Here is a 26,147-nt window from a genome sequence, read left to right as displayed (position 1 = left end):
CTCCTCTTCCAATCCAGATCCCTCTTGATGGCCTGGAAAAGCAGTGAAGATGGCCTAAGTGTCTGGGCCCTCATATCCACATGGAAGACCAGGAAGAAGCTCCTGGCTTTGGATAGGCCTACTTCCCGTCATTGTAGCCATTTAGGGAGTGAACCAGGGGATCTTTCTTTCTCCTACCCTCTCTGTAACTCTGCCTCTCTAATATTTAAAGAGAGAGAGAGAGAAGAAAAGAAAAGAAAAGAAAAGAAAAAAAAAAAAAGAATGGCTCAGAGCCCGCCAACTTCATCACCAGTGGGGCGGAAGCTGAGCATGCTTCAAGGCCAAAGTCCAGGGACTTGAACTCCAGTGCTGTTTTAGTCTGAGACCCTCAGCAAAGCCCCTCATCTCTGAGCCACAGTGCCTCCCATCACTCCAACCACGGAGCTGGAACAGGCAGCTGTAAGATTCTAAGAATGTTCATGACACTTCATTGAAATTAAAGACTTTCGCCTGTCTCTCCCTAACTCTTTCAAACAAATAATACATTTAAAAAAATAAATAAAGACTTTTGCTTGAAAGATACCATCGAGAACTGAAGAGACCAAAGAGACTAGGCAGTCAGCCTTTGCATGTCCTCATCTTTTGTTTGCTGGGTGTTGAGATTTTGCACTGCACCCCACAAAAGTTATTACATGTTAATTCAATATTTCCTAAAATATAAAATAACATTTTAAAAAGGAATTGAAGAGACAGTAAGGGGGAAAATCTTGCAAATCATACATTCCATGAGAGAATGGCATCCAGAATATATAAAGAATTACTATAACTCAATATTTTAAAAAAGGAAATTACAAATGAGCAAAGGATCTGAATAGACACTTCGCCAAAAAATCTACAAATGACTAATAAGCACATGAAAAGATGTTCACTATCGTGAGTCATCAAGGAATTGCAAATCCAAACTCAACGAGATAACATGCTACATCCACTAGGATAGCTTTAATTTAAAAAAAAAAAAAATCAACAACAATTGGCAATAGTGAAGAGATGGACAAAGTAGAATTTTCAGACATTACTAGTGGGAATGTAACACAGTACAGGTGCTTTGGAAAACAGTCGGGCAGGTCCACAACATGTTAAAGCTACCTCCTAGGTGTGCACCCAAGGGAGCTGAAAACCTAAGTTCATGCAAAAACCCGTACACCAAAGTTCACAGCACCAGTATTCCTAACAGCCAAAAAATGAGGACAGCCCCAGCGTCTATCACCTGATGAAGGAAAAAATAAAAGGTGGTCCATCCAAAGAAGGGAAGAGTACCCAGCCATTAAAAAAAAAGGGGGGGGGGGGAGGACAGAAAAACTGACACACAGTACAACACAGAGGAACACAGACTATGCTACATGAAGCCAGACGCAAGAGGCCACATGCGTGAAACCTCCACAGCACTCCGATCCAGAGCAGCAGAAAGTATATTCATGGTTGCCAGGGGCTGGGACAACGCAGGCTGGATACAAAAGGAAACAGACAGATGCTAGGTAGGAGGTTTCTTCTGGGCTTGATGAAAATATTTTTTTTAAGGTAGAGTTACAAAGAGAGATAGAGAGAGATCTTCCATCCACTGGTTCACTCTCCAAATGACTACAATGGCTGGAACTGGGCCAGTCCAAAGCCAGGAACATGTTCCAGGTTTCTCAGGTGGGTACAGGAGCCAATCAGATGTGGAACAGCCGGGAATCCAACCTGTGTCCACCTGGGATGCCAGAGCCACATGAGGCAGCTTTACAAACTGCCACGCCACAGTACTGGCCCAGACGAAAATATTCTAAAGTTGATTTTATCTTTTAAATTTTCAAAGCAGGGGCTGGCGCTGTGGCATAATGAGTGAGACTGCCACCTGCAGTGCCAGTATACCATATGGGCACCAGTTCAAGTCCCGGCTGCTCCTCTTCCAATCCAGCTCTCTGCTATGGCCTGGGAAGGCAGTAGAAGATGGCCCAAGTCCTTGGGCCCCCACACCTGCACAGAAAATGTGGAAGAAGCTCCAGGCTCCTGGCTTCAGATTGGCACAGCTCTGGCCATTGCAGTTATTTGGGGAGTGAACCAGTGGATGGAAGACCTCTCTCTCTCTCTCTCTCTCTGCCTCTGCCTCTCTGTAACTCTGCCTTTCAAATGAAATAAATCTTTATAAAAAAGAAATTTTAAAGAGAGCTCCTATCTGCTGGTTCACTCCCCAAATGCCTGCAGCAGCCAGGACTCAGCCACACAAAACCCGGAGCAGGATGTCAATGTGGCTAGAAGTACTTGAGTCGTCACCACTGCTTCCCAGGGTCTGTTCTAGCAGGAAGCTGGAATCAGGAGCAGAGCTGCTGTACTCTGATATGGAACACAGACCCCTTAACTACTAAGTTAAACACTTGAGCCTGAAGTAGATTTTGTTGATGTTTGTGTAACTCCAGGAATATTGTTAAAAAAAAAAAAAAGTTGAACAGTCTATGAACTACATCTAAAAAACACTGATTGAAAAAAAAGAAAAGTATGAACATGCCACCACCACCTCCATTACTTAGTGGAGGCCAATTAATTCTTTATCTTTTGCCCCAGGTCTCAACAAAAGGTGCTAGTGACCATGGCCATCTGAGCCTGGCTACAAAACACAAACTTGGGTCTAAGATGCTTCACTGATAAACAAGGAACCTCTTTTTAAAGCAGCTTTACTTGACTCAGTTATTATTATTATTTTTTTTTTTTTGAGAGGTAGAGTTAGACAGTGGTTCACCCCCCAAATGGCTGTTACGGCCGGCGCTGCGCTGATCCAAAGTCAGGAGCCAGGTGCTTCCTCCTGGTCCCCCATGTGGGTGCAGGATCCAAGGACTTGGGCCATCCTCCACTGCCTTCCCAGGCCACAGCAGAGAGCTAGACTGGAAGAGCAGCAACCAGTACAGAATCCGGCGCTCCAACCAGGACTAGAACCCGGGGTGCTGGCGCCGCAGGTGGAGGATTAGTCAAGTGAGCCGTGGCACCAGCCTCATACAGTTTCAATTGCAGCACAGTGGAGCTCCCTCTGCTAGAGTCAAGATTAAATCGTCTACCTTTTCTGGCTTCATAATTGCATTTTAGGTGCAGGCACCTGGCACAGAGTTAAGACACCACTTGGGATGCCAGTACCTCAAACTAGAGTACTTGGGTTCATGTTCTGGCTCTACTTCCAATTCTGGCTTCCTGCTAATGCACACCCTGGGAGGCAGCAGGTGATGGTCCAAGTACTTGAGTCCCTGCCACCCGTTGGATCCAAATGGAGTTCTGGGCTCCTGGCATCAACCCCGTCCAGCACTGTGGGCATCAGAAGAGTGAACCAGCAGCTGGAGGATCTTTGTCTCTGACTCCCTTTCAAACAAACAAACAAAAAAAAGACTTTAAAAATGCATTTTAGGGGCCGCCACTGCAGCACAGTAGGTTAAAGCCCCAGCATCCCATATGGGCACCAGTTTGGGTCCCAGATGCTCCACTTCCAATCCAGCTCTCTACTATGGCCTGGAAAAGCAGAAGATGGCCCAAGTGCTTGGGCCCCTGCACCCACAAGGAAGACTTAAAAGAAGCTCCTGGCCCCGGTCATTGCAACCACTGGGGAGTAAACCAGTGGACTGAAGATCTCTGTCTCTACCTCTCTGTAACTCTGCCTTACAAATAAATTAAAATCTTTTTTAATAAATCCATTTTAGGGGCAGGCTAGTGGTTAAGACACCAATAACCTATATCATAGTGCCTGGGTTCTATTCCTGGTTCTGGCTCCTGATTCCAGCTTCCTGCTAGTGTGGAAACTGGGAGGCAGCAGGTGATGGTTCAGATGGTTGGTCTGGGACACCCACACTAGAGATCTGGATTGAGTTCTCAGCTCCTGGCTTCCACCTGGCCCATTCCCAATTGTTGCAGGCATTTGGGGAGTAAACCAGCCAATCAGAGTTCACTCTGTCTCTCCCTCGGTCTCAAAAAAAATTAACATTTTAAGTCCATTAAGGAATAAAAAAAGAAATGCAGAAACTTAGAAATTCTGTTAAATCCATGGATCTCTGATGGCAGCTGAACTAATTCTGTCTGCTTCTATAAATAAACTGAACAACAGCTGTGAATGGTATAATTAGGTTGATTCCTAAGGATCCCTGAGCCCTTGCAAGGGTCAGGCACATGAAAGTACTTCCAAAAGTTCATGGAAAACAGAATTAAAATGTTCACTTTGGTATGAAAATGTTTTGAAATCCATGCATAGTTTTTTCATAGAATGCATTTTCCTTTATCTTTTAAAATAAGCCTTTTCCTATCAGATTCTCTTTCTAAATTTATTTGAAAGGCTGAATGACATAGATATGAAGATCTTCCATCTGCTGGGTCACATCCCTAATGGCCACAACGGCCAAGGCTGAACCAGGCCAGAGCCAGGCCTGAGCCAGGAGCCTGGAGCTCCATCCAGCTCTCCCACACAGGTGGCAGGGGCCCAAGCACTTGGGCCATCTTCTGCTGCTTTCCCAGGGTCATTAGCAGTGAGCTGGATCACAAGCAGAGCAGCAAGGACTCCACTCCGATACAGGATCCTGGCACCACAAGCCATGGCTTAACCTGCTGCGGTAAGACACCAGCCCCTCTAACTTTGAGATTTCTTCACAAGCATAGGTTTCTAAAATTCTTGCTCCAAACTCCATGTACCTTTTAGTTGCATGTTTCACACACTGCACCCTCACAATATCCTTCTGCAAAACCCTGGCACTGAGTCCCTGGCCTCTGGGGTCCCACAAGCATGTGCTTGCACAGGAACTAGGAAGGTCTTTACTAACCAGGGATTGGCTGGGAGTAAAACAACTTGTCCTCCTCCTTCCTGGGCCAGTAGCAGGACGGAAAGACCTGCAGGGATGAATTTTTGGCCCAAGGACAGCCTCAGATGCCAGAGGAAACTACAGACTTAGAGAAGTGTGCCTGCAAAAGCCGTGAAGTTGTCATGTTTAATAAACACACTAGAGTCGTGTAAATAGCATTCCCGCCCCAGCAGGAAGCTTTGGAAGCGGAATCTGTAATTCAGGAGACGCTGCCATTCCTCTGAACATTCCCAAGATGCCGTGCAGACCTCCTTCAGAGCCCATGACACAGTCCTCACCGATTAGAAAACGCGTTTTTTGTGGTTTTTTTTTTTTTTTTTTTTTGAAGATAGATTTCATCCTTACCAAGACTCCAGAGTTTCTTAGAAAAGTCTGGCAAATGACAGAGATCAAACAGGATCACCCCATATTTTTTTTAGCCAGAAGCAAAGCAAAAAGGAAGTGCAGCAACTGGCTCACAGATCAATTTTTTTTTCTTTTTTTTTTTTTTTTTTTTTTTTTTTGACAGGCAGAGTGGACAGTGAGAGAGAGAGAGAGAGGAAGGTCTTCCTTTGCCGTTGGTTCACCCTCCAATGGCCGCCGCGGTTGCCACGCTGCGGCCAGCGCACCGCGCTGATCCAATGGCAGGAGCCAGGTGCTTCTCCTGGTCTCCCATAGGGTGCAGGGCCCAAGCACTTGGGCCATCCTCCACTGCACTCCCAGGCCACAGCAGAGAGCTGGCCTGGAAGAGGGGCAACCGGGACAGAATCCGGCGCCCCGACCAGGACTAGAACCCGGTGTGCCGGCGCCACAAGGCGGAGGATTAGCCTAGTGAGCCGCGGCGCCGGCCCACAGATCAATTTTTTTTAAAGATTTATTTATTTGAAAGACAGAATTACAGACAGAGGCAGAGAGAAAGAGATCTTTTATCCGCTGGTTCACTCCCCAAATGGCTGCAATGGCCGGAGCTGGACTGATCCAAACCCAAGAGCCTGGAGCTTCTTCCAGGTCTCCCACGTGGGTGCAGGGGCCCAAAAACTTGGGCCATCTTCTACTGCTATCCCAGGCCATTAGCAGAGAGCTGGATTGGAAAAGGAGCAGCTGGATCTCAAACCGCGCCCATATGGGATGCCAGCACTGCAGACAGCAGCTTGACCCGTTACGCCACAGCGCTGGCTCCAAGAGATCAATTCTTAAGTGTTCGGCCTTTCTGGGGCCTGGTGCAACCCCAGCACAAGCACCATGACAGAAGCCTCACATTGTGCTCCAGGAGGCTCTGATGTTCTCATGAGGCCATCACAGATGCTCCCAAGAGGGGCCTCTCCCTCCCTCCAGCATTCCGTTCCCAGCTTGGAACACACAGAGACTGAAGCAAGCACAGGTGCCTGATACAGACACAGCAAGGTCAATCATTTACCCAACACCCATGGGGGCTGGATTAGGACAAAGCAGAGATCTAGTCCCTGCCCACAAGCTATTCACATTCTTGTTAGAAAACCTCAGATCCAACACGAGCCAAGTCCATGGCTCACATGCCACGGCTCCATGAGCAGCCCCAACCCTGTCCCAGAGCCTGGCCCATGTAAGCTCCACAGAGAACACATGAGCCCATCTCTGTACCAAAGCCTCAGACCCTGTCCCAGAGCTTCCAGCCTCTGGGGATCTCAGCCTCAGGCCATGACCACATCCATTGCTTCCAGTTTTCATCACACATAAAATGCAGACAGATTTAGGAACAGAGTGAAGATGTGGTATTAACTGTGCTCTGCCCACACTGGGAACTGGGCCTACCACTGGCTCCCCTGGAGGGCCACCTGGGTCTCAAATCTGTCTACACTGGGAAAAACTCCTCGTGATGTGCACTTCATAGGCACAATGAATGCCTCCAAGACTCAAGGAGCTCATGGAATTGTCCTGACTGGTGACGAGAGCAGCTGGCCCTTGCAAGTCATGAGGCTGCTCTAGGCTGATGGGTTCTGCCAGCCCCTGGCTCCCTGGCCTCCTTTCTGCAGCCTTGGCCCCAGCCTGTCACAGGGGCTGTGCATGGATGTCATTCTTCCTCCACAGAAGGCCCAGGTACGGCACCAGTGATGCAGGAAGACAAGAGTGGAACTGGGGCGAGGCGACCGGCAAAGGGGAGGCCCCACTCCTCTTCCTCACTCTTTTCGACAGGAAGGACAGGGACAACGCCTTCCCCGAGTACAGCGCCTGGTAGGTTGCAGAACACTTTCACATTCACACACCCCATACTGGGAGCACAGCAAGGGTCACACAGAAGCAAAGTTACAGAGCAGGAATGCAAGGCCAGGTCACCTGCCTGAGTTCAGCATCCTTCCCAGGGCACCCTCATGCTCCCAGCTGGGCACAGCGTTGGAAGAGTAGAGTGTTTGTGGGGTGTAGTCACTCAGCAGTCATGTGTGCTTCATCTGGGAAACAGGGATCTAGCGATCACTGTAGAGCTTGTGCAGACAGACGGGAACACAGGTATACAACAGGCTTAGCCTGGTGCCTGAAAAGCCAGGGTACACGCTCCAAGACCTCAGCCCCACTGATGCACTGCACAGACAGATGCTCTCCTGCAGAAACTGGGCTCCCTGCAACCAAGAATGCCAAGCTCAGTGCCTCAGCAGGCTGGGCCTCCCTGCAGCTCCACCTGCCACCAGCAGGCCCCAAGCTAGGAGCAGGAGCAAGCCCCTTGAAGAAGGAAAGGGTGCTCCTCTTTCTGCTTCCACAGAACGGGCCACAGTAAGGGAAAGGGAAGAATCCATGGGCCCGAAAAAGCAACACTCAAGAGAGACCTCAGGGATTAAACAGGCGAGGCCAGTGACTCAAAAACCCTACAGTGCATCCCCAGCTGCACTGGGAGGTAAAGTACTCTCCGGGGCCACGTACAACAGATAGGCGGATGCCTTCCGCTAGACCAGGGCTCACCGAGACATGGCCTTTCCAGGCCTTCAGAGACCCTGTGCTGCAAACGAGGGAAGGGTCCCACCCCAGTTGGACAGAGGAGGAGCCTGTGACAGAACACATGGCCTCCCTCAGCCTCAAACTGAGCCCACAGCAAACCTGGCACCCAAACCTCGACCTGCCTCCCTGTAAAACCCCTGCTCTCCCAAGCACAGGACCAGGGCTGCAGAGCAAGGCAGCAGTCAGGTCACGGTGGGCCACGGCAGCCTTCAACAGTGGGGCTCAGCAGTTAGGAAGCCACATATAGCACCTGTTCTCAACAAAATCGCCTGTCAAGCCTCTCCACCAATGTGAGCCAAGTCACTGCTACCAGGTCCATCTTACAGGTGAACACACTGAGGCCAAGGACCAGGCAGAGAACAAAGAACCACCACATGGGTCCTGGCAAGCCTCAGTCCTTCACCCCAGGGACAGGCAGGGAAGAGTCCATGGTGCCAGGAGCACAGCGCAGGGGGAGGCACCTGACATCCCCTATCCTAATTCCCATGCTTCCTTACTCCTTGTTGAATGCAACATGGGCCAGCCCCAAGCCTCGGCTGGGAACCTGAGCAACACTCACAAGGCTGCCCTGACAATGACATCACGCAACACTGTGCAAGCGCCTGGCAGGCGGGGTCTGACCACACAGGTGTAACCATTTCCTTCACTACTCCCACCCCAGGGAGCCCACAGCCACCAGGCCGGAAGCCCCCTGACACCCAGTTTGCTCCTTGGCTCTTTTCTTTCCTCTTCTGAGCAACACGGAAATCAAGAGACCATCAGGGGCTCCCACCTGGCCCAAGCAGAGAACAAGAAACAGCTGGTCCAGTAAAAGCTAATAGAGCTGGGGTACGGGGGTGGGGTGCAGACATGAAAAAGCACCATGCCTCATGGGCAAGGAGTCGAGCTTCGGTCCATTTGTGACTCTGGATCACGCCGCCAAGCAGGCTTCAATCTTCCCCACAGGAGCAGCAGCAGATCCTTGGTATCTCCAGGACAACAGCCCTCTCTCATCTCATGGGAGATGGGGCAGGGGCCAGGTCTAAGCCACCCACAGCCCTGGCAGGGTGGCTTTCATTCCCTCCTCGCCAGGTCCACCCACACTCTCTGTGACTGCCACGGTGGGACAGGAGGCCCAGGTCTGCCTGGTGAAAACACCTCCTCTAATATGGCTTGGAAAGCAAGCCCCAACCCCGCAGAGAGCCCAGGAAACTTCCTGCATGGTGGCAGGCATCTCCCCACCTCTCAGTGGGTGCCCTGGAGCAGCAAGACAGTCTCCCCAAGTCCCCTTCCTTCACCCATAAAGCTGGAGCTCACAACACCCCGTCCTGGGTCTCCCGTAAAGCTCAGGCACCTTGTCAAACCCCTGGCTCACAGCAAAGCCTTTCCTGGGAGCCAGGGCCTGGGCTAACCCTTTAGCCTCCCCAGTTCCTCTTTGAAAGCAAAAGAAACAGAAAGGAAAAGGCATTTTGCACTGTCACATGGTTAGTGGATGGCAAAGCAGGGGCTGAACCCAGGTCAGTCTCACTCGAGAGCCCAGGCCCTGGGGCACTTGCCTCATTCCCCCTTCCAGTGCTCAGCACAAAGCTCTGAAGGTCGCTGCAAGCGCTCCCAGACTTTACGCGTGCAACAAAACCCTGCGGTCACCCTCGCTCTAACTTGATGACTCCAAAGGTGCCCAGAAGGCCTGCAGGGGGCTGCTGGGCTGCCAGAAACCTCCGCCCTATTCTCTCTCTCCAGCCACAACCCCCGTTCTCACCTAGACCTGGGGCTTTCTCCAGGGGTGGAATAAAGTGGCCTGGAGAGCTGCCAGGCCCTGCCCCTTGGGCCCAAGCACTCACCCAAGCCATGCACGTGAAGCCTGCCCAGAGAGTCCCACCACCAGGCTCTGCAGCCAGCTCACCCAAACCCTGTGTCCTCCTCTGCTCCGTGCTTTGTCCTGTGAGCCTGCCAGCCCTGACCTCCCTTTGCAGCTCAGTGGATAAGGGTGAGCGCCTGAGTCAGAAGGCCAGGTGTGAACCCTGAGCCTCACAATAACCAAGACAGCCCGGGCAAGTAACTGAACCACTCCCAGCCCATTCCTCACCTGTAAAATGAGGAGTTCGGCACTGTCTCCCTCATGTGTGCATGGTAAGGACTCAACAAGAATTAAAGGAGATGATACAAGGGAACCTCAAAAGGTTTGTGGAAAAATTGTAATTAAAACTTAAGTTTCTGGGGCTGGCACTGTGGCGTAGCGGGTAAAGCCACCACCTGCAGTGCCAGCATCCCATATGGGCACCACCAGTTCGAGTTCCGGCTGCTCCACTTAGAATTCTGCTCTCTGCTATGGCCTGGGAAAGCAGAAGATGACCCAAGTTCTTGGGCCCCTACACTCGCATAGGAGACCCAGAAGAGGGTCCTGGCTCCTGGCTTCAGATTGGCACAGCTCCAGCCGTTGCGGCCAATCGAGGAGTGAACCAGTAGATGGAAGACCTCTCTGATTCTCCTGCTCTCTCTGTAACTCTTTCAAATACATAAGTAAATCTTTTAAAAAAAGTTTACTTGGGTTCCAAAAAGTTTGAAATCTATCCCTAGTTTGATCACAATATGCACTTTTTTCATGAACTTGTTACGTTTATATGGAAAGCCCACCTATCCCCAGAAAATGTCAGCTACAAGCTGTCAACAAAAGCAGTCAGCACTGGGCTTCCTGTTATGGTGAAAACTAAAGGAGGCAAACTACAAGAGAACCCAGGCAGGCACTTAGCTCCGTGGTTAAGATGCCTTGCATCCCTTATCATTCTCTGAGGTTCAATGCCAGCACCTGCTCCTGGCTCCAGCCTCCTGCAAATGTAGACCCTGGAACGCAACAGCTGATAGCCCAAGTAATTGGGTTCCTGCCACCCATAGGGGTCACCTGGATTGAGTTCCTGGTTCCTGGTTCCTGGTTTTGGCACTGGCGCAGGCCCAGCTGTTGGCAGCATTTGGGGAGTGAACCAACAGATAAAAACTCTCAATTCAATCAACCAATAACAATTAAAACCACAAGAGAACTGAAGACAGCTCTCTCCCACCCTCTGATAACCACTGGCCAATGTCCTGATGATTTTCACTAAATAATGAGAAAATAAATCTATGGACAAAAGATTTCGAAGAGTTAGGATGTAATAAAATGTTTTATGAAGTGAAGCGGATGATGGGGGAAGTGGTCAAAGAGATACAAAGGAAAAAATTGAAGAGATGATGGAACAGCATGTTTTTGTCACTACTACCCCAGCTGCTCTCACACCCTGCCCCTCGGTCAGGTGGGAAGTACCTGGCTTCCACTCATGGCCGTAGCTGGTACGGGTGAGAGGAAAACAGACTGGGAGATGAACATCTGGGTCACGGTCCACCCTTGGGTTCTCTCTTACTGTGTGTCCCTGGGCAAGCCACACTGTCAGGCCAACAAAAGAAGGCACCATCCAGAGGTGTCTGAGGTCCTCCTTGTGTCTGGGATTCACCGTCTGGAGTTCACCAGCACTGGCCTGGGGAACCACTCCTGCCCTGCTGGCGTTAATGCTCCAATTAGCTTATTCCTCTGGCCGGCCTGAGACACCAGAGCTGTCTCTGCTCTAACCACGCCATGTGGCTTTCTAGAAAAAGATTTATTAAACACCTCTCATCCACCCAATTCTTGCTGGCTGTCTTCGCATCCTCACATTCCAGTTTAGAATTTTAGATGTTTTAATTTCACTCCCACCAGATAAAAATTCTGGAAAGAGCTTTAGATAGTCACCATTAATTTATATAATTAATTCAGAATGTGTGGAAGCCCAAAAAGTAGTTCACTTTTGCATTATGAAAACAGGATGAAGGGGCTAATTACTGGTATCATAGGGCGGCAACCTATCCATTGAAACTGTTTCCATACAATTTAAAGGCAGTCATTTAAGCATAAAGAGTGTTTCATTCTACCCTGAACAACATCCACAGATGTCTTCTTTTTAAAATAACGGTCACTTCCTTAGATTCCCTGTGAGTAAAATAATAAAGCTACCTCTCTTCAAACAACAACAACAACAAAAATAGGGTTGGGAGGGAACAAAGGCTCTTAGCATTACCTCACACTATCCTTTTGTACTCTGACTTAAACCCCAAGTCAGCACAGTGAGTGCATGGGCTCCATGCACTATATTTTACATGTAATAAATGCTCAGAAAGTACTTTATGAATGATTAAATGACAGCTGTGTTAAACTATTCACTTTTAATCTTCCCAGCTTTGGTCCCCTACTAATTTATATAATCAACGAGCACAGCTCTCCGAGAACACAGAGAGCTCCCATTCACCCCACGGTTTAATGATGTGCACGAACCCTTTAGAGAATGCCAGCGCAGGAACATCTGCTTCGGCGGCGTTTCTGACTCTCACAAAAGCACAGCGACGACACAGTTCCTGGTGTTCCAGCAGCGTGCCTTACACCACGACCCATGCGGGAGACTGCACTGGGGTTCCTAGAAAGAGCTGCTCGGAATGCAAGGGCTGCCTGCCTTTGTTGTCACGAGGCTGGGAACTGAGCGAGTTGAGATGCACCTCTTCTGCCGCAGCTGCTGGGAACCCAGAAGGCCAGCTGAGTGCCCAGGTGTTAGCAATTCATCCACCTCCAGCACCCTGGCAAGCCTACTTTGCTCCCATTCCCACTTGCCCCATTTGTCAGCAAATGCCATCTTCTAAACCTTCTCAGCACCTTTGGAAAGAGAAGGGCACAAACTGTATATAAACAACGTAACACTAGTGAGATTTCACTCTGTGTGAAACTAAAATTGCTGATACACATGGGATACCAGAAACTACCAGGTTGGATACATGGAGTCTTCAAAAAGTGGGTGGAAAATGTGTATTAGGGGGGAAAATGCACAAATTTCATTTTGTTGGCACAAAAATTAATTTATTATTTAATTCCATTTCCAGGAACATTCTAAAGCATGCTTGTGGTTTTTCTTCCCCAACTAACAGGGACATAAAGGCAGACCCACCTAGGAGCTAAAGTGTTGCAAGTAAACATTCCAAAACAGAGACCTGCCTTATGTTTTAGGAACTTATTTACCTAATAGGTGCCTGTGGTAACTATTGCCCTGGAAGATCTGTGGCACCCAGGCACGGTGCCCAAAGCAAGCGAAAGAATGAGTTTTGGTGCCTTTCACTGGTTCAAAAGAGGGCCCAAACCCCTGTACTCCAGATCATGGACTTACTGCTCTAGCCAGACTCTGATGCCTAGGAATGTCAGAAAGAGGCCCCACCCTACCCAAGTTCTCCTCCCCAGCGAGAGACATGGAACAGGCGAGGCTACCCATCAGACGTGTGACTGCTGACCTCCACGAGACATGCTATGGGAGGAGAAGTGTCACTGATTTTGTGGCAGGTGGTGTGCATGTGGACACTCAAACTGCACACACCCTCCAACCCAAAGGAGATGACATCTAAGTACTTATCCCAGGAAATGCCGACTTTCGTGTGCAAGAAGCCTGCATAGGGCAGTTCAACTCAGCATTGCTTAAAATAGAAAAATATTTCACATTAACCTAAATGTTCATCAGAAAGAAAACAATCAACTAAACCATGGTATATGGGTATTATGTTCCCAACTGCACGAAAGTTAAAATACTCTCTCATATATATATATATATATATATATACACACACACACACACACACACACACATGGCTAGTTCAAAAAGTTCATAGAACATAGAATTAAAGTTTTTTCGGCTGTAGAAAGGTTTTTAGGGGCCAGTGTTGTGGTAAGTAGGTTAAGCTGCCACCTGCAATGCCAGCATCCCATATGAACAACAGTTTGAATTCCAGTTGCTCCACTTCCAATCCAGCTCCCTGCTAATGCACCTGTGGAAAGCAGTGAAAGATAGCCCAAGTCCTTGGGCCCCTGCACCCACCTGGGAGATCTAGATGGAGTTCCAAGCTCCTGGCTTCAGAATGGCCAAGCCCTAGACAGCCAACTGGGGAGTGAACCAGTGGATAGAATCAATCTCTCTCTTTTTCTCCCTCTCTCTCCCTCTTTCCTTCTCTCTATAATTCTGCCTTTCAAATAAATAAATCTTCAAAAAAAATGTTAACATGAATAGCTTTTTTTAACAATATACAATCACATGAACTTTTTGAAGACTCTTGGTATAAAACACACACACATACAGTAATAACAACTCTGGAGATCAGGCCAAACTGATACTGTAATTAAAATGACCTGGGTAGGTAAAGGGGGATGTTTATTTTAACCTTAGTCTTTTAAGGATTTAAAATAATGAACTCATTAAGATTTGAGCAATGATGATTTATAATAGAATGCAAATATGCTAGACCTCTCTCTGTCTCTACCTCTCACCACACATTGTGGCCTCCCTCACCACACATTATGGTTTTTCCTTAATGAAAAGGCAGCAGCAGCATAGACAGCTGTGTTGGCACAGGCTAGACATCAACAGGACAGGGCCAGTGTTCTCTGCATAGCAGACCTCAGTAGTTATCTACTGAATAGAGATGCCTTGATCTCTTTTCTTACAAACAAGCATCCTTAATGGTTCTAGAAAAATACCTGTGCTAGACTTCCCCAAAGACACAGGAAAAGGAGGCAAGGAAGGGGAAGGGAAGGAGCAAGAGCCTCCCCCCAACTCCCACCCCAGGCTCTGGACCCCCAGAAAACCTAATGCAGGCCGCTTCCTCCCTCCTTTCCAGGCCAGCCAAGGCCCACCCTGGGCCTCCCCTGCTCTCCTGGAGCAGCCTGCACCTGCCTTCCCTCCCTCTGGCCAGCCCCCCAGTTCCCTTCCAGCCCAACCCTCACGTTCACTCGTTCAATAATTTCAACAGATGTCCTGTGATTTCTAAAATTACCACTCACCCAACAGGGAGGAAGAAAAAAAATTAGCTGAAATAACTGCTTTGGGTTCTGGAAAAGAAAGAAGTCATTCGCTCTAGCCTGGACAGTGTGCATGCTCGCTCGCGCTCGCTCTCTCTCTCTCGCTCTCTCTCTCTCACTCACACACACACACACACAGCAAGCTACAGCTAACTGATCATGTCAGGCAGTTCCTTCTTCAACCCCACCTTCAGTTGTTCTCAAGGCTTCCTCCTCCATCCCACCCATCTCTGGCTTTGCCTGCCCAAACACCCTTCCCACTAGAACCCCAATTGGGAAAATACCAGTGTCACCTGAATTAAAAAGGGAAGACACCTCCGCCACTTGCCTTATTTCCATCCCATGAGCAGAACAGAACCTGGGGGACACGCCCTGTGCCTACGGATGGCAGAGCCCCAGGAGCCCGAGCACAGTGGGAGGCGGAAGTGGGGCTGTGCACATCTATTCCTGAATCACCTGCTAACTCCCCCACCGCTGCCCCTGCAAACCCAGGGACACCTCACCAACACCTCCTCCCCAGCTCACCCTTCCACACAGCCGCAACACCACCCACAGTTCTCCCTGTCTGCCAGTATTTAATAAGATGTAAGTGTCTCCACTGAGGCCAAGTTGTCCCCTCCATACCAGGGACTTCTCACACTGTGCAGTAAAAATTTCAGAGAACGAAAAGGAAACTACCCCACCCCCATATTCTAGAGGGTCCTGCTTCTCACACAATCATTTTTAAGATATTGAACTTGAATACACATTAAGAAAGGAATGCAGGGGAAGGCACTGTAGGATACCAGGTTAAAGCCCCAGCCGGCAGCGCTGGCATCCCATATGGGCACCAATTCAAGTCCCAGCTGCTCCACTCCCATTCCAACTCCCTGCTAATGTGCCTGGGAAAGCAAGAGACAATGGCCCAAGTGTGGGCCCCTGCACTCATGTGGAAGACCTGGAAGAGGCTCCTGGCTCCTGGTTCCAGTCTGGCCCAGCCCAGGTTGTTGCAACCATTTGGGGAGTGAACCAGCAGACGGAAGACCTCTCTCTGTCTCTACCTCTCTCTGTAACTCTTTCAATTAAATAAAATAAATGGAAGGAAGGAAGGAAGGAAGGAAGGAAGAAAGGAAGGAAGGAAGAAATGCAAGAGAGAGAGAGAGAGAGAGAATGCAACTCCCCACTGGCCCTCCCATCCCAAATGAGCTGGGGACACACTTAAGGCAACTTGGAAGACTGGCTCCTGGATGTCACTCAGAAACCTGAGGAGGGGGGACAGGGATGGAATCCTGGAGTCCAGATGACACCTTGTAACCCCCCTTTCCAGCTGTGCCTGGTGCACCTTCCAGGTCTGGGATGCTCCAGTTAGCTGTACACAGGTACACGGTATGTTTTCCCAGTTAAACCATTTCAGTGTGCTTCTGTAGTTTGTACTCTAATGCACCCTGGCCAATACTCTGACTTACTTACCCAAATACCCTCCCTCTGGGGAGTGCCACTTATTAACGGAGCTGGGCAGTCCCCACTCAATCAGGCCTGACCACACAAAGAGCTTCACTGCTTAGCAAACAACCAAACCAGTGAGGACCATGTTGGAATTCTTAGGGAACTTTAACAAGTCTGAATTTATTAACAATTGGATTCCATTTTTGAGAGACCATCAATACTCAATCCAACTCATGTCTGCTCAATAAAAGACCAGGCTAAGTAACCTGCTTATTGTTAAAATGAAATAAAGGCAGCAAAAGAGATGCAATTGCGACCAGCACTTAGCACAGTGGGCCTCACCAGTGAAGACATCCACCTCCCACCTCAGAATACCTGAGAAAGATGCCTGGCTCCAGCTCCTGACTCCAGATTCCTGCTAATTCATACCCTGACAGACAGCAGTGACGGCTCAAGTAATTTGAGTTCCCGGCTCCAAGCTTCAGCCTGGCCTAGTCCCCAACTGTTGGGGGCACTTGAGGAATGAACCAGCAGATGTGAGTGTGCTTTTGCACGCTCTCTCTCTCTTCCCTAAATAAATGTGTATAAAAGATGCAATTATTTGTACAGTACAAAAACTGGTCCACATTTTATTATTAGGAAACCAGCTTTGCGTGAAGTGCTACTACACAAGCCCATCTGCTCTGGTCATGTTGCAGCTCTCCCTGCACCTCTTGACATGAAATATAGCACTCACACATCCACCCAAACAGAACCATTCACCATGCTGATAACGGGCAACATCAAACCCACCAGCTGGCTATGTCTGGTAGATTCAGAGAGTATCAACAGGTACTTATGTTTCTTCTCCCTTGCTCCAGATACAAAAAGTTACATGTCCTACAGATACAAAGAATATCAACAAGTGCTTCTGTTTCTTCTCTCCTGCTCCAGATACAAAAGTTACATTTGCCAAGACACAATCCTGAAATTAAGGGCAAATTCTAACAGGTGTCAGAGATTTCATTAATATTAGACAATGATAGCCTCTCCAGCAAACATTAATCATTAGCCAATTGTTGAAAATTAACAGATGATCTCTAAGGATACTCTGCTTGCATGAAAGTGTGTTTGTTTATTTGCTCAAGCAACATTTGTTTCCTGATGTGCCACTGCGAGTCTGGCACAGAGGTGCTTTCTCAAAGCTATAAATGCAGTCAGACTCCAGTCTCAGCCTCTTCCACCCATGCTCAGGATGCTAATCGGCCCCAAGGCCAGACTGTCAAGCCCCAAATCCCACGTGCAGAATCACTGCACTCCCAGCCACAGGCCAAAACAGTTGCAAACCAAGGCAGCAAGGGGCTTATCGCTATAAAGGGGACCATTTGCCACGTTTATGGGAAGGCAGAGGGAAAGCAGGCAGGTAGGGGTAGGAGGCAAGGCACAAGGATAGGAAAAGGTGGAATAGAGCAGGCAGCACATGAGCGGTCTTAGAAGGATGGAAAGGACTTGGCATGCAGAGATAAGAAAGTGCAATCCGAATGCAGACTCCACATAGGCAAGCCACAGAGGCCCCACACCCACCTCCCAGGTGAGGCACAACCAGCCAGGTCACAAAACCCCATTTCAGGTGTTTCACACTACTCTGCAAAATCGGCAAGATGCTAAACTGTACATCCACACAGATCCCACGGACTTGCTTTTACAGCTCAGTTAGCACTATTCACAGCATCTGGGCCATGGAGGAGGCCAAGAAATGTCAGCTGACCTAGCCCTGCTGACAAACTCCCACAGTCCAGGACGGCCTCCCAAGGAGGCTCTACTCCCTTCACCATCCTGACCCCTGGACCCAACACATGGAACACACATGACTTCTAAGCTCGGAAGTCCAGTTCTGGGGGTTCCTTCAGCCACAGGTAGACTAATTCCCATTCACCCCCAGCCAAGGACCTCCAAGGAATCCACAGAGGGACCTGCCACTCAAGAAGACTCTCACCAAGGCTCAGAGGATGAAGTAGGTGGGGTGCTTTTTTTTTTTAAAAAAAAAAAAAAAAGAAAGAAAGAAAGAAAGATTTTTTTTTATTTGTTTGAAAGGCAGAGTTACAAAGAAGCAGAGAAGGCCGGCGCCGTGGCTTAACAGGCTAATCCTCCACCTTGCGGTGCCAGCACACCAGGTTCTAGTCCCGGTTGAGGCGCCGGATTCTATCCCGGTTGCCCCTCTTCCAGGCCAGCTCTCTGCTATGGCCCGGGAAGGCAGTGGGAGACCAGGAGAAGCACCCGCATGGGAGACCAGGAAAAGAACCTGGCTCCTGGCTTCGGATCAGCACGATGCCCCGGCCCCAGCAGCCATTGGAGGGTGAACCAACGGCAAAAAGGAAGACCTTTCTCTCTGTCTCTCTCTCTCACTATCCACTCTGCCTGTCCAAAAAAAAGAAAAAAAAACAAAAAAAAACAAACAGAGAAAGAGAGGTTTTCCATCTGCTGGTTCACCCCCCAGTTGGCCGCAATACCCAGAGCTGCACTGATCTGAAGCCAGGAGCTTCTTCCGGGTCTCCCATGTGGGTGCAAGGACCCAAGGACTTGGGCCAACTTCTACTGCTTTCCCAGGCCATAGCAGAGAGCTGGATCGGAAGTGGAGCAGTCTGTAACACATGTTCTTTTCATGTTAAGGGGCACTCCACTTAACAATTGCTTTTGTTCCAGTTTTACCTTTGCTAATTAACAAACTTACATGTTTCAGAACTTGACTTCTGGGAGTAACTGAGCATGCAGGGAACACAGACATTGGCAGTGACCAAGACTGCTCTAGCTCACAAAGTGAATTTATTAGATAAGATAGACAGAGCCTTCCAGACTCTGGACAGGCAGGGTCTGCACCATGGCCCTCATAAGCAGGAAGCAGCTACAGAAGGTGTGATGATTCTACGCCCTTCAACATCCCTTAGGATTAAGGGAATGGAGTCTCTGACGGGGGAATGATGTAGGCAGGCATACAGGATACAATGGATCAGGTTTGTGAGCTCAAAGACTATGCTTTCACCATGCCCCTGTGTGACCTCATGCCCCTACCTGGCCATATCTGTGCTCCCATGGGCCAATCAGGTTAATTAACCACTCCCCTTTGGAAGTGGATTAAAAGCCTGGGACATGGTCTGCCCAGCCTCTCCCTTCTCTTTGGCCTTTTCCACTGTGGGCTGTGCTGCCCTCTGCCTCAGGGCACGTGTCCTTCCGGACACCTGCCTCATGCTTCCTGGCCTACATGCTCCTCCACGTGGCTGGCCTCTGGTGCTAGGCATGAATCCAGATTTCCCTCTCTCCTTTAGACAGGGCCCTCACTCTCCTATGCATTTCTTTCACTGAATATAAAACTTAAAACTTAAAAAAAAAAAAGAAAAAAAGGATGTGCATCACATCAGCTGGGATTCAAACCAGCGCCAGCGCCAATATGGGATGTCAGCACTGCAGGCAGCGGCTTTATCCACATGCCACGGCATCGGCCAGTGGGGTGCTTCTAAAAGAATTGTCTGCTGGGCTGTCATCCACGTTTACTCACGAAGCAGCCACTATGTGCCATCATGCCAGGCACCGCCAGACTGGACAGTAGCTCACGATGAATGGAACTCTGAAGACGCTTGATGAGGACGCGCATATCAATAACTAAAATGCAGAGTGCCCCAAGATGACTGCTCCTTCAGATCCAAGTCAGAAGAGGCCTCAAAGAAGGGACATAACTCGAGATTATCCGTGAACAGCTGTGAGGACGATGACAGGTGAAGAGAGGGAAGGACGGGGTACGAGAAGGCAGGGGAGGTGGAGCCAGCAGGCAGACATGTGAAGGGGGATGTTTAGCTGACAAAGGCAGAGGACAAGGGCTGTGAGAGTCACACCAAAAAGGTGAGGCCAGACCAAGCTGAAGCCAGCCACGGGGTCTGGCCTTTCGTCAGCAGGCAACGGGGATCATTTCTCTAGCAAAAGTCATCTGACAGTGGTGGAAATGGACAGGAAGGGGAAAATGGGCGAGATTTTTGTCTTTGATGTCAACATGCTACAGACACACCAGACTCAACAGCAAGATAGGAAAAGAGGCAGGAAAGGGGCTAAAGACTTAGTAATTTTTGCTGTTGTTGTTTTCATGACCATTTACTGAGCACCTAGTAGGATCCAGGCCCTCAGCTGGACAAGGAAACAGAGAAGCACAGGCCACAGGTAAGCCTGGCCCTCCAGTCCCTTAAGCAGGTTTAGAGGTGGACAGGCAGGCCTGCTGTGCTAGCTGGACACTACTCTGGGCACACCTTTTGTTTTTCTTTTAATATTTACTTATTTGAAAGGCACAGTTACAGAGAGAGAGGGAAAGATAGCGAGAGAGATCGTCCATCTACTGGTTCACTCCCCAAATGGGTATAATGGCTGGAGCTGGGCCAGGTCAAAGCCAGGAGTCAGGAGCTTCCTCTGGGTTTCCACATGGGTAGAGGGGCCCAAGGACTTCAGCCATCCTCCGCTGCTTTCCCAGGCACATTAGCAGGGAGCTGGATCAGAAATGGAGCAGCCAGGACTCAAAAGGGCACCCATGTGCGATGCTAGCACAGCAGGCAGTGGCTTAACCCATTATGCCACAATACTGGCCCCAACTCTGGTCAATTCTAATCTGCAGCAGCTCAGCCCTGCAGAGAACAGGGAGGTGGTCTGGGAAGACAGAGTTCTGGGGACTGGTTGCAGAGACTAAAAGGTGTTCAACCACATTGGTGTATTTGTGAGAAACGAAGGCTGTGTAGGAAACAGAGCGTGCTCATCACAGAGAAGCCACTCCCGTGCGAGGACACAGTCCCCTCCTTGGGTCCAAGAAGAAAATAAAGTCAATGACTTTCAGGAAGAGGGACAGAAGAAATGCTGCTGCTGCTGCTGCTGCTGCTGCTGCTGCGCAAACCAGGGGGGACATCACTGTGGGAACTGAGCGAGCGGCACTGTTTCCATGGCTTCAGCCTCCACTTGTCCCTGCAAATCTGGATACAAATGAAAGCTGCTGCGTAGAAACTTAGATTGTTTATATTTAACAAAAAAAAAATAATAAAAAAAAATCCAACCCTGGGAAAACTGCTGGCCCCAAGGTAGTCTCCAAATCCCCAAAGCAGGCTGAGTTATACACAGCCCAGACCAAATACATGCTGAGCCCAAGGGGATGACCATGTTTCTTATCCAGCAAGAAGAATCATTTCACACGATAACCAGTATCAGGCACAAACAGCGAGCCTAAAACTGGCCCTGGGTCTTACTCTACGTGTAGGACAGACACAGTCTCCACAAAGCTCTCCAGCAAAGAAAAGCCCCAGCTCCCTGACAGGTACAGCTCTACATCCCCTGTCAGTCTGAGCCTCTGTTTTGCCATTCACATTAAGTGAAAGGTATTTACTACGGATAAGAAATAAGCTTCGTTCAGAAGCCTCTAAACCAATCCCAAAAATAGAGCAATCACTGTGGGACAAATTGGGTCAAATGTATTAAAAAAAAAAAAAAAAAAAAAAAAAAAAAAGCTCCCTAGTGGGAGGCCTGGCATGGCATGGGACCTCGCTCCTAGTTGAGGGAATCCACAGACGGTCCCTTCCCACAGTGGGGAGAGAGCATTCAGAGACAGACACAGCATGAACCGACCCAGCCGGGGGACCATCCAAATGAAAGCAAGACATGAAACTGAATGCTGTGAGCTTTGGAAGACTCAGCAAAGAGGTCAAAGGGATGGACGCTGGTTTTTAGAAAGGCCTGGCAAACTAACGCACTTGCCAAGAAAGGCCCCACTGGGGAGAGACAGTGGGGAGGAAGGAGAGAGATTCATCCATTTCCTGTACCTCACTCCCTCGGGTCTCAGCTGAGAACTCCAAACGGTCTGACAGCACTTAGATGAGGGCCCTGAATTTCCCTGAGAAAAAAAGTCAGAATATTAATTGGCTTACACATGCAGCTACATTAATTATTCCATTGATCTGAATTAATCTGCCCTTCTGAAAGGTATTTATTTGCTAAGTTTGTTTAATCATGTTCTCTTGAGCAACAAACTGGGTCACCATCCACGCCGTTAAATTTGGTAACAAGGCTAACACCATCTGTGGCCTAGACGATGAAGATCTGACTCGACGGATGCGGCGGCTTCTCACCACCGCTGCTCTCCCTTTAAAGCGACTGACTGCCGTCACGTGTCTATGATGCATCAGAAGCTGTTTCAAGTGCCTCACGTTACACGGGTGACCATGAGCACACTACGTGTCTACAGATGGACCCACCTCCCATGAACAGTAGTGTCTTCAGCAGCAATAGCCAAAATGTTTCTGCAAATTCTCTGGAAATCAAACTACGAAAGCCCACGCACACACACAGACATCGTGCTACACCTGAACTACACCACGGCATCTTAAAGGGAGCGAGCCCCTCCACATCAACCATTCCAAGTGCATTCCTAATAGCATAATAACACCCTCTTCGGAAGCCAGCAAGCTCTGCCCCACCAAGGGGAGCCTGGTATGTCTGCCTTGACAACACTCAGTTGGAACATGTAGTCCTGCTAAGATACAGCTTCAACCTGAGAAACCAAAGGCAAACAGAGCAGCCAGGGAGGAGAAGGCGGCGGAACACAAGAGCCTCCCGTGCCCTGGCACTGCGGCCGCCTCCACCTGCCGTGGGCTCGGGCTCCACAGTGAGAACCAAGTCTTGCAAGCACCATGCTGCAGCACCAGAAAAACCCTGAAAAAGCTCTGCATTATCAAAGAAGGACCACAGAATCTCAGCCGTAAAATCACTCCTGGGGGTCTCTTTATACCATCCTTATAACTGCCACGTAAGTGATGGGCAATGTAGAACAAGCTACAAGCAAGGCCCCAACACAGAACCATTGGGCAGCCAAGTGACACAAGCTCCTAGTCCCCACCTAGGGCTCTTGGGTGCTATTTTTTCCAATGATTAAACTTTATTAGCCTTTCCCAAAGGGAGATCCATGGAACACCAATTCTGTGATGCTAAAGTCTTCTGCTGAGAAAAAATAAAAAAGTTTAAAGCATCCATGTCAAATGACTTTCAGGGCCGAACTGAGTTAAACAAAATGAACTGCAGAGCTTCCCAGAGGTACTATGAAGCTAATGTGCACCGTCAGTCTTTAAGAGAGCATTAAAGTATATGGAGGTATCCCAATTCATTTCATCACAGAATCATTATCTCTTGGGGTAGTCCAGAGGACTTGGCATGGATGCTTCAGTCTTATCTCGTATAATTCTCCAAATTATGCTTTATGTAAATGAATTTGTTTTGTCATACTCTACTCCAAAAATTAACAGCTCATGTACAAAGTCTATAATTCTCTACTTACCAGAAAAATTGACCAAAGTACCCACACCACTCCCAGAAAAACCCTGGATTTTTCTGATGTTAATATTACCAGGAAAAGTATGGTAGAACAGCAAAAGCTTATGTGGAAAGAAAAGTTATTTTAAAATCTGCTACAAATCTCTCCCATAAAAAGTCCCACATCTATTTATACAAGATTCATGATTTTAAACACTTTCATTCAGTAAATTTGAGAATACACGTCAGAAAACACAAACTTCAAACCCCTGCTGCAAAGCTCCAGGAAACACCACGCGCACCGCTGTCAACTCCAGCTCCTCGGAAGGCCAGCTAGGTCTAGCAGCAAACACTGAGTGCCCCGGGACAAGGAGGAACTCTAAGGACACTTACCAAGTTATGATTTGTTGAATTAGAATCATCTTCAGGGAATGGGATGTAAATAGCTAAGGCCACACAATTGGCAAAAATAGCCAATAATATAAATATGTCAAATGGTCTGAAAAGATTCTGTTAAGGTTTATATGTGTTTAGCAAACATAAAGCATCTCTCTCATCACACCCTTGATCACACCACTTGAGTCGCTTTTAAAATGATAGACGCACATCATTTTTCAGTTGGCTCTCATGACGACGAGGGTCTCAGCAGGAAGAATGGTGAGTGGCCAGGTAGAGCCTGCTATCCGATGTCCTCTCCATGTCCTTTTCTTGGGCTGCAAGGATCGTGTTACACTCATTCTTCAGCGAACGCTGTATAATAAGATCGCCCATCCACCGAGGGCACTGTGTGAACAAGTCTCTGCTTCTTGTAGTTTTAAAAGTGACAAAGCCCTCACTAAATTCCCAGCTGTCCCAGACCCAGAGATGTCGTCACGGGATAAATCTCTTCCCCAGATCTCCACCTCCGTGTGGTAGAGCTGTTTTCTCAGGGGCTATTCTTGGCTGGGTCAGGCTACATCTCCAGTCAGGCCTGGGATGGGCCAAGTCACTAGAAGCTTCTAGTTCTACCTGTGACCTTCTCCAGTCCACCTGTGACCTCAGACATGGAGACATGCAAGCCAGGCTTCAGCTCCCTCCACTGCTTCCACTTCTGGTGATACTACTCTAACTTCTCCAGATTAGAACCAGACTGGAGCTCAGTGTATAAGCTAAACAAACCGCATTAAAAGCCATAAGCACTTTCAAAGTAGGTTTAACAATTCTCAATTCTCAATCTTGCTGGCCAGTCCAGAGAATCACTCTGAGATCAGCCCTCAACAGCCCCACACTTAGACCTGCTGATCTTACGAGACACTGCCATCGCTGGCAATACCGACTTTGACATCTGCCGTAACGATTCCTTTTCATTTTCAGCCTTCCCGAGGGTTTCAGGAGCACCACCCTCAGCCGCAATTCCTGGGCTTGCTCCAGTGCCTCCACACCTCCACCGACTAGAGGCAAGGCCACTGGCTTAACTCTAACAGACTGCTCTCCCTCCATCCTGACACCCATCCAGGAAATCCAAAAACTCTGTACGGCTCAGACACCCCTTCCCTCTCTGGAGATACCCGGAGTTCCAGAACCCTCAGCGCCCAGAAGAGCTCTGGAAAGTCACTGGAATAAGACATGAGTAACATTATCCCTGTACTAACTTTGATGGGCTTACTTTTTAAGCCAGTTAGCTGTAATCATATTGATTCTCTTAAGTCATCGAGTGTTGTAAAATCTTGTCTCCAGGGATTCAAGCTAAAGACAGCTGGCTTCAGAAGACTTCAGAATTCCCTCTTCACCTTCCCTCTCAAAGTTCCAAAGTCAATTGCCCCAAGTTATTCCCTACAGAAACACACTTAGTCTCTCCCCTCTCCCGCACCACCCTGCTTGCTTTTCAATTTCCCAGGAGCTAAATGTAAACCTGGAAATCTGAGAAGTACTAACACTGTTTAGGAAGACCAGACATGAGGTTTATATATTTTTTTTTTCTTTCTGCAGGTCAGTTTCAGTCTCAAGAAACCGAGCAGATACCATCTTCCTGCCACAAGGCTTTCCAGAACAGAGCAGGAGGGAGGGCTGAAGCTCTGCTCCCTCCCCCAGGGTCAAAGACACCCCGACCTGCCCAGCTACAAAACCAAACTGCTGTCTCCTCTCCTGGTGCTGCTCAGGCCAGACGCCGCTGGCTTAGGAAAAATTTCAATACTCTGTTCCCTGAAACACAAGGGAACTGACATTCAGAGAAACACAACTGGGCCCTCTAAGCATTTCAGGATCTATGTTTTCTAGACTGTCCCATTCAGAAGCAGGCTTCTCCCTGAGCTGGCAGCCATATCCCCGGATCCTGTACACACACGTGTGTCTGGCAACTTGGAAGAGGCAGAGAGCAGCACGATCCAGGAAGCCACCCTGCACACAGCCACTGCTCTCTACAAATTACTGTGCACAAGGAGAAACAGCACTGGGCCTCCCACCTCACTCCACATAAAGTTAATGACCCCACTGAGAGGTCTCTGCTTACTCAGAGTCAGGCTAAGGAGGAGGAGAGCTCTCTGGCCGTGACTGACGCCGTTGCTGCCGCGGCACCCCCTGATGTGCCCTCCTGGCCTGCCACGAGTGTTCTGCCCTTGGACTAGGGAAGAACTTGCAGAGAAAATGTACAAACCCAACCACAGCCACGGGAAAGACACCATAAGTCACTGGAGAGAGGCAGCAGCTGTTCTAAAAAGCAGCAGCACGGGAAAATCTCTCCAGCCCTTCCCTGGCTGCACTCTGCAGCTCTCGCTAAACCC

At 48.9% G+C, this 26,147-nt stretch overlaps 1 protein-coding gene across 5 annotated transcripts in view; it reads right to left on the bottom strand.

Moving 5' to 3' along the window:
- CACNA1D (calcium voltage-gated channel subunit alpha1 D) overlaps nt 1-26,147 on the bottom strand; it is a 505,293-nt gene that overhangs the window by 303,530 nt on the left and 175,616 nt on the right. For all 5 annotated transcript variants that reach the window (XM_062201090.1, XM_062201094.1, XM_062201096.1 and 2 more), the window contains exon 3: nt 23,782-23,887. In XM_062201090.1, the coding sequence (XP_062057074.1) occupies nt 23,782-23,887 (106 nt within the window). The remainder of the gene's footprint in view (nt 1-23,781; nt 23,888-26,147) is intronic.

This window comes from Lepus europaeus, chromosome 9 (assembly GCF_033115175.1).
Source record: "Lepus europaeus isolate LE1 chromosome 9, mLepTim1.pri, whole genome shotgun sequence".
Taxonomy (NCBI): Eukaryota; Metazoa; Chordata; class Mammalia; order Lagomorpha; family Leporidae; genus Lepus; species Lepus europaeus.
The sequence above is the reverse complement of the archived record's forward strand: the minus strand, read 5'-3'. Positions and strand labels throughout refer to the sequence as shown.